Below are 18,495 nucleotides of genomic sequence, written 5' to 3'. Positions count from 1 at the left end.
AGCCCTCCCGGCTCTGCGCTGCCGCCGCCGCTGACGAGCAGAGCTTCTGCTCTTCGGCATCTCCCTGAAACTTCGTGTGTCCCCGACCCCTAGCAAAGGATCCCGTCCGGTCTCTCTCCGCACGGCGCTCACACGGGGTCCCAGCGCGGGTCCCAGCCCCAGCTGACCCGGGCTGCAGCAGCCCGAGGGGTCCAGCCACATCCCAGCCGCTTCCTCCCCTTCCACCTCCCATCCTCAGGGGCCGAATCCTAGCAGCCTTCTCTTCTCACGACGGCATCTAAGTCTGTTATTTCTGTTAAGAAGCAGAGAAGTACTCCTGTACTTGTCGGCGTTCCCAATGCTACTGTGATAATAGAGCTGACGGTGGTTCCTAGCAAGGGGTAGTGCCACCCCTCTGACCGGTGTCAGCAGCTGAGCTGATATAAAAGAGAGGATGCTTACTCTCTGTAGGGAGCTGCTGGTGTGCCCTCTCCTGGCTGCTGAGGCGGACAGGCTGTTTGGCATTCAGTGGTTATCTGTGCTAGTTTACAATTCCAGCCTGGGCAGGCAACCTTCACAATTCCAATTAAAAAGTATCTCTGCTGCCAGTCATGACTTCGTCTCACCTGAACAAAAGAGCTGAGAGGCACTTTAGAGCATCAGAGGAGCATGAACTGGAGGCAGTGGGGAAGAAAGCTTGGGACAATCCAGTTTACAATGGCTCACCCTCTACCTCCTTGAAGATTCAAACCATCTACAACCCCAAGTCTACCCTGGAGAATCCCTATGACAACTTTGAAGAGGTGAGGGATTCAGTGCCATACCAGGAAGAACAGAGCAAAGCTGTGGATGGGAAGACAAGTCCTTTCCTCAAGTGCTGCTTCTACATCTTCAGAGCAATCCGAGGTAAAGCTCTGACATCTCACTAGAAAGGATTTATTAGTCCTCAGAAAGAGCAATGTTATGGGGAGGGAGGGGATGCAGAAGGTGGAAATCCCATAGTGTAGCTCAGGGACCTCCTCAATATAGCATTACTCCAGAGATCATCTTTGGCTCACCTGGAAGGAACATTCTCATTCTGTGTGTCTTGCTATAGCTTCATGGTCTGTCCTGTTACCTTTACGACAAGGTAGAAGACTTAGTGGTGTGTTCAGGTTCATGCAGTGAATGTGCTGGCAGATCTTTGGACAGAAATTAGGTGTTCTGAATCCACAGGAGCCATCACTGTGTGTGCATTTTCTAGATGGAATAGTACTGGCTCCTGCATTACAGTAACTTAAGAACTGATAGAAATATCTACCAGAGAAAATCTAGGACCATCAGGACTGAAATGCAGAAGATTAGTATCAATAATGCTTTGCTTGAAGACAGCTGAAAGAAATAGGTTCTTGTTTTTCAGTTTAAAAAACAAAGGTGAATGAAATATTATGTAGGTTTATTCAAAGGCAATCAAAACCCTGGGAACGAGATAAGTCTGCTGTAAGGATACAGCCCTGGGCAGGAGCATTATTTGAACAGTTTCTTATAGAAGGCATAAAAATACTAATATTGTAAAAACAGAGAAGATAAAGCAAAACTGTATTTCTTGTGGAAATTATATTTTCTTGCCAATGGGTCTTTGTCTCCTAAGTTAGAAGGCATGAACCTTTCTCAGAGCTGTACTCTCTAACCATATGTGTGAGTGAATAACAGCATAGCTTGAACGTGAATTGCAGAGCCCCTCTATGATCAATACTTATTTGTCATTGTTGTTACAGTCTAACACTATTAATTCACATGGAAGTTAGAGCTGAGGCTTTAGACGTTTTTCCTGGCCAAGGAACAGTGCTGGGTGGGCTTGGTGGGTAATTCCAGATTGCTCATAGGCAGTGTATCATTTACCTGGTTTATTCTGAAATGCTTTCTTCTATGCATCATTCGAGGCTTAAAATAGAAAAATAAATCCATACTTTAACATCAAAATTCCATTTATGAGCTGCTGGGAGTGAATTCAGAGCATACAAATCAAGATACCTGTCAGGACACTACAGCATTTCCTTCTTCTATGACTGTTGCAGCAGCGTGTCCTGCCACCAAGGGTGATAAATGGGGCTGTAGAGCATAACAAACCTGGAAAGATGAGATCCAAAGGCCAGTGCAGACAGAACAAAGGCTTCTAATAGCCTCACAGAGTTGTGGACCTTTTACTTGAAGAATTTGCATCTTTCCTTTGCATCTTTACTAGGTGCTCATCATTTTCATTGCCTCTCCATCGCTGGTTCTCCCCATTCCCTTCCATTTAATCACCTTAGTCTCTCACATGGAAAACAGAAGTGTTAAAGATAAGTCACACAGACAAGGATGGTTTGTGGGTTTGGTTTTGGGGTTTTTTTGCTTAAAAATGATTTCTTGGGATTACATGTCCATAGCTCTTTGGAGCTGATGGTCATAGCTGGATTATTAAGCTCTTGTCCTCACCAGCTACTGCACTGGATTACCAGTGAGTAGCTGCTGCTCCTAGTGCCACTGCTCAGGACTGTTCCTCTCTAAATGGTGTCCAAGCAACTCTGCGTCCTCTGGTTCCCACCTGCCTCCTGTCACCTCAGCTGTTTCATGCCCAGCCTACAGTCTTTGCTGGGTATCTGGGTGGCACAGTGGCCAGCGAGGCACACCCAGCTTCCCAGTGCCTTTGGAAGAGGATCTGCACCTGTACCTGAGACTGAGCTGGTCACTCACCTGGATTGCAAGTCTGATCTAAACTTGGAAGATAATGTAGGTGTTGGCATTAATTCTTACCAGTCACTGGTTTCTATCAGGAAAGCAGGACTTACAAACAAATTGTATTGATTGCCTGTTTTCTAGATCTTGTTTGGTTTTTTTCCTTTGCTCAGCCTTGTGAGTGCTGGATGGTTATTTAGCATGCCATAAGGAAGATCGGACATTTTCTAGTCTACAGTCTTTCTACTCCAAATGTCATGTCCAAAACAGCTGCATCCCCAGGGGCATGTGGTGCCAAAGGAGACACAGATGGGGACATGTTTCATGTATAAGATTATGTATTTCCATGGCATGTTTCCTAAAGAAATAGCTGAAAACAAACACCAACTGATACAGTTTTACAATTGCCAGATGCAATCTGAAAGGGCACTAGACCAGCCTCATGGTCCCCCAAGGATCATTTTGGGCAAGTCTCCGAACTAAGATTTCAAAGATACCCTAGTACACTTCTGTTCTCAAAGCAAAGAAAGTCTGTGTCCCTGCTCCCAACATGTGGATAGCAGGTGTTCTCTGCCTCATGGAAAATACCCAACCTGCAAAAAAACATAATGTAATCATATCTAAGGATGGAGACAGTCATTTAAAACTCACCCTAAACAGATGGGTGAGTTGTTTCCCCTTGTTTTTCTACATTGTGGAGATTCCTGAAGACCACATGAGACTGTCTCCTCCACAGGAGTTGGTCCAGATCTTCTCCAGGCTCTAATTTCTGCTGGTGGTCTGGATTGTCCAGAACAGGTTACTGGTTTGTCTGTCCAGGAGTGATGGTGGATGCTGCAACAGTCACAATGGTAGTTAATGGTGCAAAAAGCTCTCTGATCTGCTGAGATGACAAAGAGCTATTAAAATGAGAGAAGTAAATGTGCACGGACCACTATATCACTTTTGTTTGTTCCGAAGAAAAGTGCTTTGTCATCTGCCAGAGATGACTTCAAATGTGTGGCCTTTGATCAGCTTTGATCCTTGGCTGTTGCATACTACTGGGGATAGGTATCAGGGCTGAGCTCTCTAGGAGCTGCAGAAAGCAGCAAGACTATGGGTATTATTGACACAACTTCCATCACTAGGCTTTCAATTGGAAGTTCTTATGCCTTTCAACTTCAGGAACATTCCAGAAATCACAACGGGAAGCCATCACAAAAAGAACAAACAAATACACTAATGGTATTGGGCAGTTCATCAAACCCAAAATATCAAGGCTTCTTTTAAGAGAAGTGTTTCTCTCTTATTGATCAACTCTGGTGACATTTAATGAGTTGCTTCTTGTGTGAAGAAATAGGATCTCTAGCTGGTGCAATTGGCATAACTCTATTGGGGTCAGCAGAGCTTGTTTGATAGAAATCCTGAAGATAATTTGGCTCTAAAATTTATGCAGAAAATATTGAGTTGGGTTATTTGATTTAGTCTTATGACCTACAAAGAAAACTGAAAGAGGTTTTAGGTAAGCGAGGGACAAATATTTGGGGCCTAATGGTTCAATGTACACTAAAAGGATGAATAGTTGTAAAGCTAACATCAGATGCAGTTCTGCTACGGAAATCCTACCAGAGATTTGGAGCTGTTGGAATATGGGTGTCTGAGATGAAATTTTGTGTTTTCAAGAGCACTTGTGACAAAGAATTTCTGCAAAGAGTAAGCTGAAAGACAGTCAGGAAAAGTTCAGTCCATAATGAACTCAAACAGAAAACTGGAGAGAGATTTAGCAAAATAAAATGCCAATGTATTTCAGATTTGGTCAGCCTAAAATCTTTTATTCATGTTGGAATTGTTCTTCTTAGGGGTTATTTGACACATTTTTATAGGCCTTAGTCAAGTTTTGAAATGAAAAGTGGTTTGGCCTTGAAAAGTGGCAAAGAATCAACTCCCAAAAGTGTTCTGATGGAACAGCTTCTCACATGGCCCTTGAGAATAGCCATCAAAACTCTGCAATCCCTTTTTTATGCCCAACAGGTCTGTGGGGCACTACACTGACTGAGAACACAGCTGAAAACAGGGAACTTTATGTGAAGACTACACTGAGAGAGCTGCTAGTCTATGTTGTGTTCTTGGTGGACATCTGTCTACGTAAGTAGCTGTCATATATCATAGGCATCTTTTCTGTGTGCAGTGTGAGGGGAATAATGTGAGATTTTGTTATTGGTCTTCCTCACTCTGCTATAAGTGTTAAATTTTTGTATGTGCACTCACTGCAGCAAGAACAGTTGCTGCACACAGAAGTAAAATTACTGACCACTGCAATTTGGTATTGGTTAGGTTAAAACAGTATTTTCAAATTCATATTATCAATTCTGGCCATTAGCTCCACAGTCCTGGGAGAATCTGCCCAAAATGGGTCTTTTCTCAGTTTCATAGCAAATGTTTAAGACCCAGAGAGCAGATCTGGAAACTTCCTAGGATCAAATACACAGAGAGATTTTTCCCCTCTGAGTCTGGAGGGGTAGCTGAGGTGATAAAGCAGATGGCAGCTCTCACTGTTGTTCTTGGGTAAATTTATTGTGTCCCTGTACTGAATGCTAATGCTAATGGATTTTGTGTGGGTAAAACAATGGCTGTTTGTTTTTGGGAAGGCTCATTCACTGTTACAAATAAGCACCTGTGGCATGGGACAGCGAGGAGGATTATATTTCATGGACCCTATGGCAGGAGAGATAGACAGACAATACCAACCTGAGTTACTATCACACTGGCCCAGGAAGACAGTGCTTCAGTCACTCTTCCTGGAGAACCAAGACACACACACAGACGTACATGTTGTCACAGACTGACTCATCCAGAAGCTGAGGGGTTTGTGCCTTGAACGTCAGCTGCTTTATTTTCCTGGTGTCCTTTCAAGAGTAAGACATGTACTTAGTGATCACCATGATGGATGTTTTTCTGAAGAAAGGAGCACTGGGGAGTTAAAAGAACATGCTCCTGTTGAGGTTTCTTGGTAGATGAGAACGTACCTGGAGTTTTTCACTTGGGAAAACAGGGTGGTCTCTGTGCCTTCATGGCTTCACATCAGAAATTGAAAATACAGATCATGGGTTCTGTTCTGAGAGAGAAAATTTCCCTCAGAAATTTAGTCCAAGGACAAAAATTGTCATCTCTCACTACTAAACTCTTATAGTCTGTCAGTCTGATAGTTTAAATTCTGGAACATGCAATGGGTAGGTTTGTAAATCCCTAAAAAAGCTGAAAGCCCTTAGTTGTCTTCTCCTGTGCCTTGCTCAGCTTACCTGTGAAAGTATAAGCTATGCAGAAAGTGAATATACAAGTATATTTATATCAGGCTCCAATATTCAGGTATAAGGAAGGACCCTCCTCTTGTCTCTTCTTTTAGTGACATACGGAATGACAAGTTCCAATGCCTATTACTACACCAAAGTGATGTCTGAGCTCTTCCTGCAGACCTCTTCGGATGGCCGTGTCTCCTTCCAGTCCATTGGCAGCATGGCTGACTTCTGGGTGGTGAGTACATATATGGCCCAGCATGGGGAACCCTGAAAATCTCAGCTAGACTGGGATATTCAGTTCCTTCTGAATGTGCTACCTAGTGATTTCAGCAAGGCATTTTGCTGCCACAAGCTTTTGCAAGCTACCAGCAATACTTATGATAACATCTGCATGCAAAATATTCACTGATTTAAGATATAACTTAACCCTCTGAGCACTGTGGCCAGATGAATGGCTAGGCTAAATGTTGTGTGTGCCCAGAAGAGTCCATTCCCCTGTAACTTACCAGTTGAACAGGCAGGACATAATGAAAAGAAATTATGGTGGTATGAGCATCACCTCATTGCACAGATAAGAACTACCAGCCCAGAGAGGCCAAGTGAGTTACTTCAGGTTTCCTTGTGGTACAAGTGGCTTTGAATCCTTCAGTCCAGTGTCTTCATGCTGGTGTCTTAGTAACAGGCCTATGTCCATTTTCATGGCAATTTTGGGACCAGCATACATAACCTGCATGTAATTCATGCCTGGGCTTGTCTGATCTATATATTCTTTATGAAGAAACTGGATTAAAATTTGCACTGACTTTTATCAAAGAGAATAAAGAAGGGCAAAAATGTCTGGGGTCTAACATATTTCTGTCAAAGAATGATGAAGGAATAATGAGAGCCACAGTGAAGGCCATTGAGTTATTGCAACCACTTATCTCTGACACCCAGAAATTGTTTGTCAATTAGATTTGTCTTTTTCCATTGTATCAAAACACTAGAGGAACAATGGCACTATTGTTTCTCCCCCACTGTTTCCAGGGGATTGGTACACACCCGGTCATAATTTACAACTGGTGCCAACGCAATTCCTTGAGACTTGAGCTTACCAAAGTGGAAGAGACAGAGACTTGTAGGGCTCTTGCCCTGTAACAGCCATATTACAGTCCCGTGAGGAACCAGTGATGACCCTGCTGCCCAGCATCCCTCCTCTACCACCAGCCCTGGTCTTTCCCCTCCATCACATACATCCAACACAAGTTCTACAACTTTCCATCTTGGGGAGCAGAGAAGGATGAGTCAGGTCTTATTATCTCAGTCCAAAGCTAAGAAAATTCCTCTGATGTGTGAGTTATGAAGAAGTTGTTGTCCTCTCCTTCCCTTGCAGTATGCACAAGGTCCCCTTCTGGATAATCTTTACTGGACAAAGTGGTACAACAACGAGTCCCTGGGAACACACAGCACTCAGTCATATATCTATTACGAGAATCTGCTGCTGGGTGTTCCACGCATGAGGCAACTGAAGGTGAAGAACAATTCCTGTGTGGTCCATGATGACTTCAAGGAGGAAATCTCAGGCTGCTATGATGTATACTCAGAAGAGAAGGAGGAAAGGGTCTCCTTTGGGCTCATCAATGGAACGGCGTAAGTACATCTAATCCAAATTTGTCTCTTCTAGGTAAAATAAGAGTTTCTGCTGAGTTTCTCACATGAGGTTGGAATTCTCCTTGCAGTCAGAGGCAGCAAGTCCTTTGTTGTCTATCAATAAGGCCAAGTGTTTCTTTGAGGAAAAGCACAACAGAATGAGTGGCACAGTAGGACCTGTTGGAAAAGCCATGAAAAATCCAGTGGAAAATTAGGTAGAAATTGTTGCCTATTTTTAATAGCGTGAGGCTAAATGAAGACCTTTGAGACCAGATCCATGACATGGATGATGTTATTTGCTCTGCTCTGGGATTTCAGAAGCCAGAGAAAAGGCATTGTATATCTCTAATAACTCTGCTTGTTGCATGAGTCTTATCTGTGAACGAGAAGCTATTGTTCATTAGGAAATATGAATGTGAGAGTGTTCTAAGCAGAGGTTGTGTGCAACATGGTAGAAAGCAATAGAGTAGGTCCTGGCAGTAACCTCCATGAAAAGACTGACATAGCCAATGAACCTCAGAATTTTCCCTCAATAGTATTGCAAATCATGTTGTGTCACTGCTGGGAGGCACTAGATTAGAAAACTAACAATAAAGAAGAGCCAACCAGGATCAGATCTGGAATAGGAATCAAGTGCCAATTCTTTAATTAAAAACTGTTCTGTCCCTTGAAGATATGGTCTAATTTCTCCTGGCTACAAGGTCATGTCCAAGCCTGGGGTGGTGAGGCCTTTCCTTATGGCTTGTTTGTTTCAGGTGGAGGTACCATTCTGAGGAGGAGCTGGGTGGTTCATCTCACTGGGGAAGACTAACCAGTTACAGTGGGGGAGGATACTACATAGACCTCAAGTTGACCAGAGAAGAGAGTGCTGAAGCCCTGCAAGTCTTGAAGGAGAAGTTGTGGCTGGATCGGGGAACACGAGTTGTCTTCATTGATTTCTCTGTGTATAATGCAAATATCAACCTGTTCTGTGTTCTGAGGTAAGCTGAGTCCCACTGAAAATTCTTCAACCTCTTGCATCTTCCTTGATGCCATGGTTTCTTAACACGCATATATTTTATAATGGTCCACCGCTGGGGTAGGTCTGAGTGGTGTCAGTAGATATTATATGGAAGAAGTCTTTGTCCTCCTGGCATAACCAGTCACACTTCTCCTCACCTTTCACCCTTTCATATCACAGGCAGTAAAGCAGCAGAGATATGTCTGTGTAAACAGAAGCACAACTCTTCCACTTGTGGTCTGATAGATAGCTCATGTTCCAGTTTGATGCCTCTCAAAATTATCTCAGCCTCCATCCCCCTGTTTGTAATTATCAGAGTTTTCTTGTCCCCTTCAAGGTTAGTGGTTGAGTTTCCAGCCACTGGTGGTGCCGTTCCCTCCTGGCAAATCCGGACAGTCAAGCTTATTCGATACGTCAGCGCATGGGACTTCTTCATTGTTGCCTGTGAAATTGTATTCTGTGTCTTCATCTTCTACTATGTGGTGGAGGAGACTTTGGAGCTGCGTATCCACAAGCTTCAGTACTTCACCAGCATCTGGAACATCCTGGATGTGGTCGTCATTCTGGTGAGGATCTTTGCAGACTCTTTTGGGAGAGCAATGGCAGAGATGTATAAGAGACAAAATAAATGAAGGATTGTGGAAACTAGTCTAGATAAGATAAGAGCGGGAACATGTTTTGATCTAATACCAAAATGAACTAGCAGAGTAAACAGACACATGCTCTTCTGTCCGAGGAAATTCTTTCCTTAGAGGCACCCGAGAGCCTGTGAAGTCAGGGCATCATTCGGCTTGTCAGTTTCCATCCCCCAGGAGTAGACTGCAGCTGTGAAATGCAATACCAAGGATTTCTGTGACACTCTAATTTCTGTGGAAAGCATAGCTACAGTGGTCACTGAAGACTCTTCCTCTTTGCAGCTCTCCATCGTCGCTATTGGGTTTCACATCTTTCGCACCATTGAGGTGAACAGGCTGCTGGGAGAGTTGCTGAAACACCCCAACACCTACGCAGACTTTGAGTTCCTGGCATTCTGGCAGACACAGTACAACAACATGAATGCAGTCAACTTATTCTTTGCCTGGATCAAGGTATTGTAAAGGGTCTGGGAGGTGCCAGGTCTCCAGTTAGGCCTCTTCCTCTAGATAGCTTGGGGGTTGTCTCTTCCATCCCTTTGTATAAATGAGTGTAACAGCTCTATAACAGGGGATTTTCAAAGTCTTATGCTCTGTTTTCCAGTAAATCTGCATTCTGAGGCCAGTTATTTGGAGATGACAGTCAGGGAGATGAGCTCAGACCTTGTGGTGTAAAAGTGGTTTTAGAAAATGCTGAGTACAGTGCAACTTTGTCCATCCTGTACTATTTTAGTGTTCTGGAGGAAAATCTTGCAAACCATGTTTTCCTTTCATGATGGCCACTCAAGAACTGGAAATCACACATCTGTTGGCCTGGACTTTGCTTTTCAACAAAAGCACAATGGAAAGCCACTTTGTACTTGGGGCTGCTCATTAGCTTTAAGACATTTGTCCTTCTAGCAGTTCCTGTTTACATTTTCCTTTGACACAGGGAAGAAAGTCATGTTCATGACCCCACAGGAGGATGGTGGCACACCTGGGACAAATATCTTGAACACTAAGCCATCATTCCCCTATCCCAAATTTCTTCTCAGAGCTTTGGTACTATAGTGAACCCCTTGTCTTAGTAAACGTGCATATAAGAGAGAAACTGACCTAGTGGATGGTTTGGCCTAACTTTGTCCCTGTTCTTTCATCCTGCAGATATTCAAGTATATTAGTTTTAACAAAACAATGACCCAACTCTCCTCCACACTGGCACGTTGTGCCAAAGACATCCTGGGCTTTGCCATTATGTTCTTCATTGTCTTCTTTGCCTATGCCCAACTGGGTTACCTTCTATTTGGGACACAAGTGGAAAACTTCAGTACCTTTGTTAAATGCATGTAAGTGTCTAAGTTAGAACCAAGTTTCCATAATTTCATGAAAATAATTTCATCTGCTTTCCAACTTCCCCCCCAACTGCAAATCGGAATGTCAACGAGAAACCTGTTGTATCTCATTGTAATAAAGCCACAATGATTAATAAGTCACTCAGTCCTCCAGCTGTGACATCTTCATGGACAAAAGAACACAGTGAGGAAATTGAGGGTTACAGGTGGATTTTTTGGTTGTCTGATGTTTATCAGTAGGGACTCTGACTTGAGTAGCTGATCCTACCAGACTTTGACACTCCTTGCAGTCCTATAATTCAATGGAAATCCCAGCCTTTCCACAGGAGTGTTTAGTGAGAAGCTTCAGTTTGCTGAAGCTTAGACAACTTTCCCTTGATGCGAAGTTTTTGGTACACCAAGGGTAGTCAACATGCAGAGTGGCTTAATATTTTTCTGCAGAAAAGCATCACAGCTCAGCTGATAATTTAGTTTCTGATTTGCAGAATGTTCTGCCACCTTCTCCCTTGCTGCGGGTCCATAAAGACAGGAGAGTGTCACTGTCCAGCTGTCACTGAGACCCTGGGGAATTTGTGTAGATAGCTTTAGGCCTAGTTATGTTAAACTTCTCTGTACTTCTGGTGGTAAGAACTAAACAGCTCAAAACAAGAGTTTTGAGGTACGCTCAGGTGTTGGATTTGGTGAGGTTTTTTGTTTTGGCTTTTTTGGGGTTATTTGTTTCTTTGGCTTTTTGGGGGGAGGGTAATTTGTTGGTTTTGTTTGTTTCTTTGGTTGTTTTTGTTTGTGGTTTTTTGTTTGTTGTGTTTGGGTTTGGTTTTTTTTAATAAGGAAGAGGCCCAGATAGAAGCTCTGGAATTTTGAGATTCTCAGCTTCCAAATACACTTGCTGATCATATCATTTCAGTGTCTGCAAAACAGCTGCATGAAAACTTTTTTCTGTTTTACGTCAGGTAATGAACTTTATTCCTTCCAAACCTTTGTTTGAACTACTGTTTGTTGCTACAGGGTTTTCACAGAGAGAAGCAATAGAAATGCATTTATCTTATCAAGATGATAGCTTTAAGCACTGGAATTAAAATTCAGAAACTTCATTTTTGTATTATTTATAAATATATCTGATTTTGATGAGATGGCAGCTCCTCTTCATCTGTGAAAGCTGTTAGTTATATAATATGCTAATTCTAACAAAATTCAGAGTGAAGCTTTCTAAAAATATGCTGTTTAATACTCAGATTAAGTAGACATTTTCAAGGCAAAAGAGATAAAAATAATTTCTTTACTGGAAGGAGATGTTTCAGCATCACTGAATTGGGACAATTAAACCAAAGAAGAGGACGCAATGCAATATTCCTCTTCCTTAGACCTGGAAAACATTCCCAACTCCCTAAACAGTCCAAAAACAAGGAATCTGAAATGCAGCTTTGTGTTTCTCAGAAAGGATTTTCAGATTCCAGACTCTTTTTTTTAACTGGAGAATATTTTTCACAAGGGTCATTTCAGTGATCCATTTCCAGAGAAGTCCCACAGATAATGTATCAATATGTCTGAGATGGGGGTTGACCAGTGGGTGGATAAGCACACACAAAAGGAAGTGTTGGGGAAGTGAGTTAAGGTCCAGCCTCAGACAATACTTCAGTCCATGGGTCTGCTCAGGCCATGTGTGATGTTAATGGAGGTATCTACTACAGCAGCAGTTTTCAGCTTGTGTTCCACAGACCTCTGGCATCCAGGTCCTGCCTTTAAAGGTTCTTCAAGACATAACTGAGATCAGCAAACTTCTGATCAATAGACTTGCTTCATTACAGAGACTATGATCTGTAAAAGGTCTAAGAGCACTGGCCAGTACTAATATCTTCTCCACAGTCTCACGAACTCTCTTGCAAGAGAAGCCTTCAATGAGTGAAATGCCTCAAATAAAGGGACATTCGAGTTGTTTTGGTTTTGTTTTTAACTCCTGTTTATAACAAAACACACTCTGGGCAGCCTGAATTTGTGTGGAAACCATGTTCTATTTTCCAGCCAGCCCTTGCTCTCACCAGATCAGCTCACTTCACCCCCGAAATACTATATAACTCACCCGTCAGACTGAGAGACCCTGTTCTGACTTGTGCCTGTGTCCATCTGGGCTACAGGCAGGTTCAGGTTCACCTCAGGACTGTTTGAGGATGTAGTATAAATATATGTGCTCTTGCATGACCTTGTGCTTTTCCTTTCCTCCAGCTTCACCCAGTTTCGGATCATTCTCGGTGATTTTGACTACAACTCCATTGACAATGCCAACAGGGTCCTTGGGCCTATTTACTTCGTCACCTATGTGTTTTTTGTTTTCTTTGTGCTCCTGGTAAGCAAGAAAGTCCTTCTTGTCCCTGCATTGACAGTGGTGTTTGAGAGATCCCTCCTGACAATCCCTGAGTTAGTGCAGTGCAAATTCTTAGAGAGAAAGGGAGTTTCTGTTTCGATAGCTTTGATGTGCAAATGGACCACAGTAGGCATGATTAGACCACAGAGCATGTTATTGCAATTGGGGATTTGATTATTAGGGTGATTAAAAGCCATATTCACATCCTTTAAGGTGAAGGCTTAAGCTGACTGGGAATACCACAAACGTGGTAGCTGAATCCAAGGGGATCAGATCAGCTGTTCTGTAGCAGGTGGTGAAAAAAGCACGGGGGATAGTCTCCGGCTTCCTAGGCAATGGATGCAAAGGGATGCTCATAATAACCAGGTTAAACAGACAGTGCCAGGAATCCAAATGCAACCTAAGATTTTGCACGAGAAGCTACCAAAGGTAGTATTTTACTTTACCTTCAGCCACTGCTTTAACTGGAAAAACATCAGATACCACAGTGTGGCTGACGTGGGCCTTCCCTTCACCCGCTTTAATTTGCCCAAGAAATACCCCATGAGGGAATAGGTCCTTGTTTAACTAAGCCCTAGACACCTGTGCCTGTCTCTTGCTGTTTCAGCTGCTGGAACAGGCAAGATGCCTCATGCATATTCATCTCTCTTCTTCCCCTTTTCCTAGAACATGTTTCTGGCCATCATCAATGACACCTACTCAGAAGTTAAGGAGGAGCTTTCAAGCCAGAAGGATGAGCTGCAGCTCTCTGACATCTTGAAGCAGGTGATGAATAGTGAAAGCTATGCTACTTTCTAGCTAAATCATGAAGCTTTGGTCCCTGACCAAAGTGGAATTTACTGGAAAGAAACAGTGGTTGCCAACTCCAGACTCATCTTCTTGGTGTGCACAGGAGTCACCGTTCCTTTCTGGGATAAATCAAGCTCCCAGATCCTTTGGCAATGAGAAGATGAGAAAGAAGGGGTCAGGTGAATCCTGTTACTTGAGCATGCTAGTAGTGTTTCTGAGAGACTTTTCTTCCCAGGGTGGTGTCTAGACAAAGCTCTTTCAGTCCTTGATAGAATGTACTTTGATCAATAAAATGGCAGATCCTACTTTGCTAAGCTGAGTGTGTTACAGTGGTGCAACTCCAGTGGGTTACATTTGGATTTCCCATGGGCAAACTCCAGAAAAGTTCCTGGAGGGTCTCAACTCTGCTATGGAACAACTACTCTTCAAAGAATAGCATTTGAGACATTACCTCAAACAGCTGATGGACTGAGATGACATAAAGGAAGAATCAGGAGGAGGAAAGCAGAGGGCTAGCATGTTGTTGTCGCTTTGAAAGAATGATCCTAGTTTAGAGATGGGGTTCATTCAGCAGTGTTGCATTTTTGCTAGTGGAAAGCTTAAAATCTCCCTGTGTTACTTAGCATATGCTCACCTGTATTGCAGTGCCCACTCTGCTCTACTTTTCACTGTTCTGTCTGCATGATTCCATGTCTGCTTGCACCTTTGGTAACAGAGCTACAACCGGACGCTCATGAGGCTGAAGCTGAAGAAGGAGCAGATTTCTGATGTGCAGAAAGCACTGCAGAATGGGACAAAAGAACTAGACTTTGAAGACTTCAAGAACAGCTTGAAGGAGTAAGTGAGTCAGCTTGAGGGATGCCCACTTAGCCCTTTTCTTGGAAACACAGTTAATTTAAATTCTCTGGTTTCCAAGACTCGGTGAGCAGTTAGCTCAGATCTGGGCAGTGTAAGACTCAAAAAAAATAGTTATCATCTTTCCTCACATGTTTAATCTCTTCTTCTAAACAGGTTTGACTTACTATCTCTTGCCAATTTGGGGTGTTTAGGTTTGTCACTGGCAGGTGGAAACAACAGACTGATTTCAAAAGTGATGTTCCCACACTGTCAGAGTTTACCAGTGTAACTCTGTGCTTTGAGCTTTCTCTTCCTATTGTTTTGCAGACTGGGCCATGCAGACCATGAGATCACAGCAGCCTTCTCCAGGTTCGACAAAGATGGCAACCACATCCTTGATGAAGAGGAGCAACAGCAGATGAAGCATGACCTAGAGGCAAAAAGGGTAAAAAAAAAGGGCAAGAAGAGAAACCTGTTTGGTAGAGATCATTCCAAAGTGGCCTAGGAATCTATGGGTTTGTGGTATAAACTAAGCAGGCAACTCAAATACAGTTCCAATGCTGCTTGGATAGCAGCTGAGTATATCACTGCCTGCAAAGCTCTGTGCTACTCACAGTAAAGCTCACACAGAGTTAGTGTCCAGCTTTGCAGGAGTTTCTTTATCTTCTAGGTTGCTCTTAATACAGAGATTGAAAATTTGGGAAAATCCTATGCTGACAACAACCTGGATGAGAATCTGACCTACACGGAAGCAAGGAATAACCTCACCAATAAGGCCAGCTGGGTCTCCAAAGAAGAGTTCCAAGTGTATGTTTGTGCTGTCAGTAATTTAACTTCTCTACAAATGAGGAGTCTGATTCTCTGCTGCTTCCTTCCCTGATTCAACTCTTTACAGTGGTGCTGAGCAGTTTTAGTAAGGTCTTGTCCCTTTTATCTTGCACATATGTAACTGAGCAGGTCAGGAGATAACTGGGACAGTTGTAGTAATGTAGTTTGCTTGTTCCTGTAAGAGCTTGAGTTAAGACATTTTGCTTTCTGAGTCTTGAATAACCTCTGCAGCTGTCAGCTGGCCACAGGCAATATGCTGGCATATTTCGGGCCAGAAGGTGGCCCAGATAACTAGGCCAGGGAAGTAGATACCTTTACAGAAGGTCCTGTGGGAATAAATATCCTTGATTTATAGCCTAGTTGGCATTTATCCTCCAGGTCCAAGAATAACACTTGGCTGTTTCTTCCACAGGAGGAGCACAGGATAAATACAGCACAGAGAATCAGGAGATCCTGATTCTGCTACTGAGAAACACTGAGATAAGCACATAGGGCCATATCAGAGGAGAGGCAGGTCCATAATAATAATGGAATTATATTGTGTCTTGACATCCTAAGCAGAATTACAGATTACAACCCTGACTACAGATGAAAACACAGTGCAGCAGGGAGTTCTGTCTTCAGTGGGTATAAATCAGTTATCTGAGGGGGAGCATTCACTCACTCCTGTTTGAAGTTTGGCCTATTGTCCATGAGATGTCTGCTGCAAATCCCACTAGTCATTACACGAAAAAGCTTACAAATGCTCTCCATGTCTCCCCCAGCCTCTTGCAACGTGTGCTGCAGCTGGAACAATCCATAAACAGCATTGGCTCCAAGATTGATGCAGTGGTGAGCAAGCTTGATGTGCCAGAAAGAAACAAGCTGAAGAGGAAGGACTTGTGCAAACCATTGGATGATGTTAGCAAGGTCAGTAGCCCTTCACTGTGCATTTGAACCAGCTTCAGACCAGGTGACCAGCCCTGCTGTGTGGAAGGGCCTGCTATCATTCACTTTTCCATTCCCTGTTAACATGAGACAAAAATGGTTGGGTAGGGTCAGCATTTTTTAGGTTTAAGCAAAGTGACACAAAACCTCTTGCTTTCCTGTCCCCTCAGTTAACCATGGTATCTTTAAACACAGCTTCTGGCTCCTTTCAGGTCAAGCTCAGTCCTGTGGCAGTGGATGCAATTCACTTCTCTTCAGTTGCTTTATAAATGCTTATTCTCAGACATTAAAAAAATCAAACTGTCCTTTCCATCAAGAGCAGCTCATGGCAGTGTTGTGCACTGTGATCTTAACAACATTTTGGCTGTGGATTATTTATCACGTATGTGGTGGAAGATTGTTAGTGGTGTGCCTATAGCATCTCATTGCAGAATTATGACTTTTGCCAGACTGTCTATATCCAGTCAATCGGTGTATGTTGGGTCTTCAGCTTTAAAGTCAAAGGCAGCAAGGCATGTGGGAGCCATGTCATTACTTCATGCTTTTATGGCTTCAATAGGGAGAATAACCAAACAGCACAAAGTGACCTAGCTGAGTCAGAAGCCTCCCTTTTGCAGAGTGGTCTTGTGATACCTTCCCATCTGAAAGAACGTTTTGGGAGGTCCTACTTCTCACGTGAAAGTAACTGAAAGCTTATTCAAATGTTTGTTTACAGATCTGCTTTGCCACATCATTTCTGTGAATGTTATTGTAGAGGTTGAAAAGGGATGAATCTCTCCTAATTTGTCCAATGCTTGAATGTGCATTCATCAGTGTATTGCAGCAAACAGTTTGTTGGATCTCTAATAGACAGGCAGGCTTGTACTAATTTCTGAAAGAATGGGAAGATATTTAAGTATCATGTATACCTTGCCTCTCTCATGGAGTGTTGCTATTTTTCTTGGTAGCTTGCTGACATTGCAAATCACTCTTTCTTCTGGTTCACAGGAGGAAGAACCCAGTCAGGAAGAGCTGTACCCCCAGAGCCTAGACCAGCTGGGGAAAGAAGAAGCAGAAAGCTGGGGGATGGGACAGGTACAGAGAAACAACCTGAGTGGCAACTCTTCCCAAAACGAGGTCTATCACATCTTGCCCAGGTCAAGTGTGCTGGGGTCTCAGGTGCCCAAGAACATCCAGCCACAGCCTGATGTGCACTTCTAGCAAACAGCCCAGTGCTCCCAGTCTGGCTCCCACAGTACTAAGTCACTATCCATTGTTTCCCCTCTGTTAGGATAATCCAGACAGCTGGACACAGACACCACTGTTGCAGGAACTGTTGATCTGAAAAATCAGGGATGTTCTTTTCCAGTGTAATGCTGTATAATATCACAGAGCCAGAACTTCCGCTCCCTGTATGTCTGGAGTATGTGAAATTTGGAACCAGGTGATGTATTCAGTTTCTGTCTCTGAACAGGCTGACACAAAGTCTTTTATCTATCCTTTCTAAAAAAAATGGGAACTCCAGAATATTGAAATCTTTTCCCAACACACACAATTGTGTGCAAGAAAAAAAAGATGTGGTTGTCATGTAAAGAAAGCAGAATTTAATCCCCGGTGTGAGAAGGAAAGAAGAAATTTAGTTGTGTCTATCTTGTTACAGTCAGTTTTGTTCTGTTGTAGTTTGTTTCCAGATGACCTCAGTAACCCTCTCTGTACTTTAGATTCAGATATTGAGGAAAGAGGATACTAACACCTAACTCCAGATAACGACAATGGGAGCTGACTGCCAGTGTAACTGGGAGGAGATCTGAAATATTCTAAACTGAGAAGCAGTTGTTACAGGTAGAGTCCTATGTCTTAGTGGTAGGGAACAAACTTCTAGTGATATGGTTTCTAACACCGATGTTGATGCTAAGAAATCTCTTTGTTAATTCTTTTCACACTCCTTAAATTGTGTCTCAAGGTTCTTCAAAAAACTAGCACCATGTTTATGAAGTTGTGATGCTTCTCTTTTTTGTCAAGGAATCAATTTGCAGTTGAAGGTGCTGACACCATTTCAATTGAAGAATATCATGAAAATGAGATTATTTTTTTCCCATTCAGTTTTTCAACCACAATGCAAAATACTTCTTTTCCAGGCATTCTTTCCTTTACTGAGACCTCTCTTTCCTTGTGATTGGTGCAGACTATTGCTGCTATTATAGGGCCACTATAAATGTATTTCAAATATCTT

General features: G+C 42.9%; 1 protein-coding gene across 1 annotated transcript; it reads left to right on the top strand.

Annotated features, from left to right (window-relative positions):
- The first annotated feature begins 590 nt into the window (after positions 1 to 590).
- PKD2L1 (polycystic kidney disease 2-like 1) lies at positions 591 to 17,483 on the top strand. Its single transcript, XM_009070601.1, has 15 exons — positions 591 to 885; positions 4,687 to 4,800; positions 6,059 to 6,186; positions 7,324 to 7,580; positions 8,336 to 8,560; positions 8,918 to 9,146; positions 9,498 to 9,668; positions 10,356 to 10,537; positions 12,764 to 12,884; positions 13,569 to 13,667; positions 14,407 to 14,528; positions 14,856 to 14,973; positions 15,199 to 15,335; positions 16,121 to 16,265; positions 17,271 to 17,483. Exons 1-15 carry the CDS (start codon positions 591 to 593, stop codon positions 17,481 to 17,483), a joined length of 2,556 nt encoding a protein of 851 aa, XP_009068849.1.
- The last annotated feature ends 1,012 nt before the right edge of the window (positions 17,484 to 18,495 follow it).

Source organism: Acanthisitta chloris, unplaced genomic scaffold (assembly GCF_000695815.1).
Source record: "Acanthisitta chloris isolate BGI_N310 unplaced genomic scaffold, ASM69581v1 scaffold20182, whole genome shotgun sequence".
Taxonomy (NCBI): domain Eukaryota; kingdom Metazoa; phylum Chordata; class Aves; order Passeriformes; family Acanthisittidae; genus Acanthisitta; species Acanthisitta chloris.
The sequence above is the reverse complement of the archived record's forward strand: the minus strand, read 5'-3'. Positions and strand labels throughout refer to the sequence as shown.

What these genes read in the sequence shown, in the direction of transcription:
- PKD2L1 (XM_009070601.1), top strand. Translation starts at nt 591, where the DNA reads ATGACTTCGTCTCACCTGAACAAAAGAGCTGAGAGGCACTTTAGAGCA. An exon ending in TCTCTGACATCTTGAAGCAG is followed by an intron (nt 13,668 to 14,406) that starts GTGATGAATAGT and finishes CTTTGGTAACAG; the next exon opens with AGCTACAACCGGACGCTCAT. An exon ending in TCCAAAGAAGAGTTCCAAGT is followed by an intron (nt 15,336 to 16,120) that starts GTATGTTTGTGC and finishes TGTCTCCCCCAG; the next exon opens with CCTCTTGCAACGTGTGCTGC.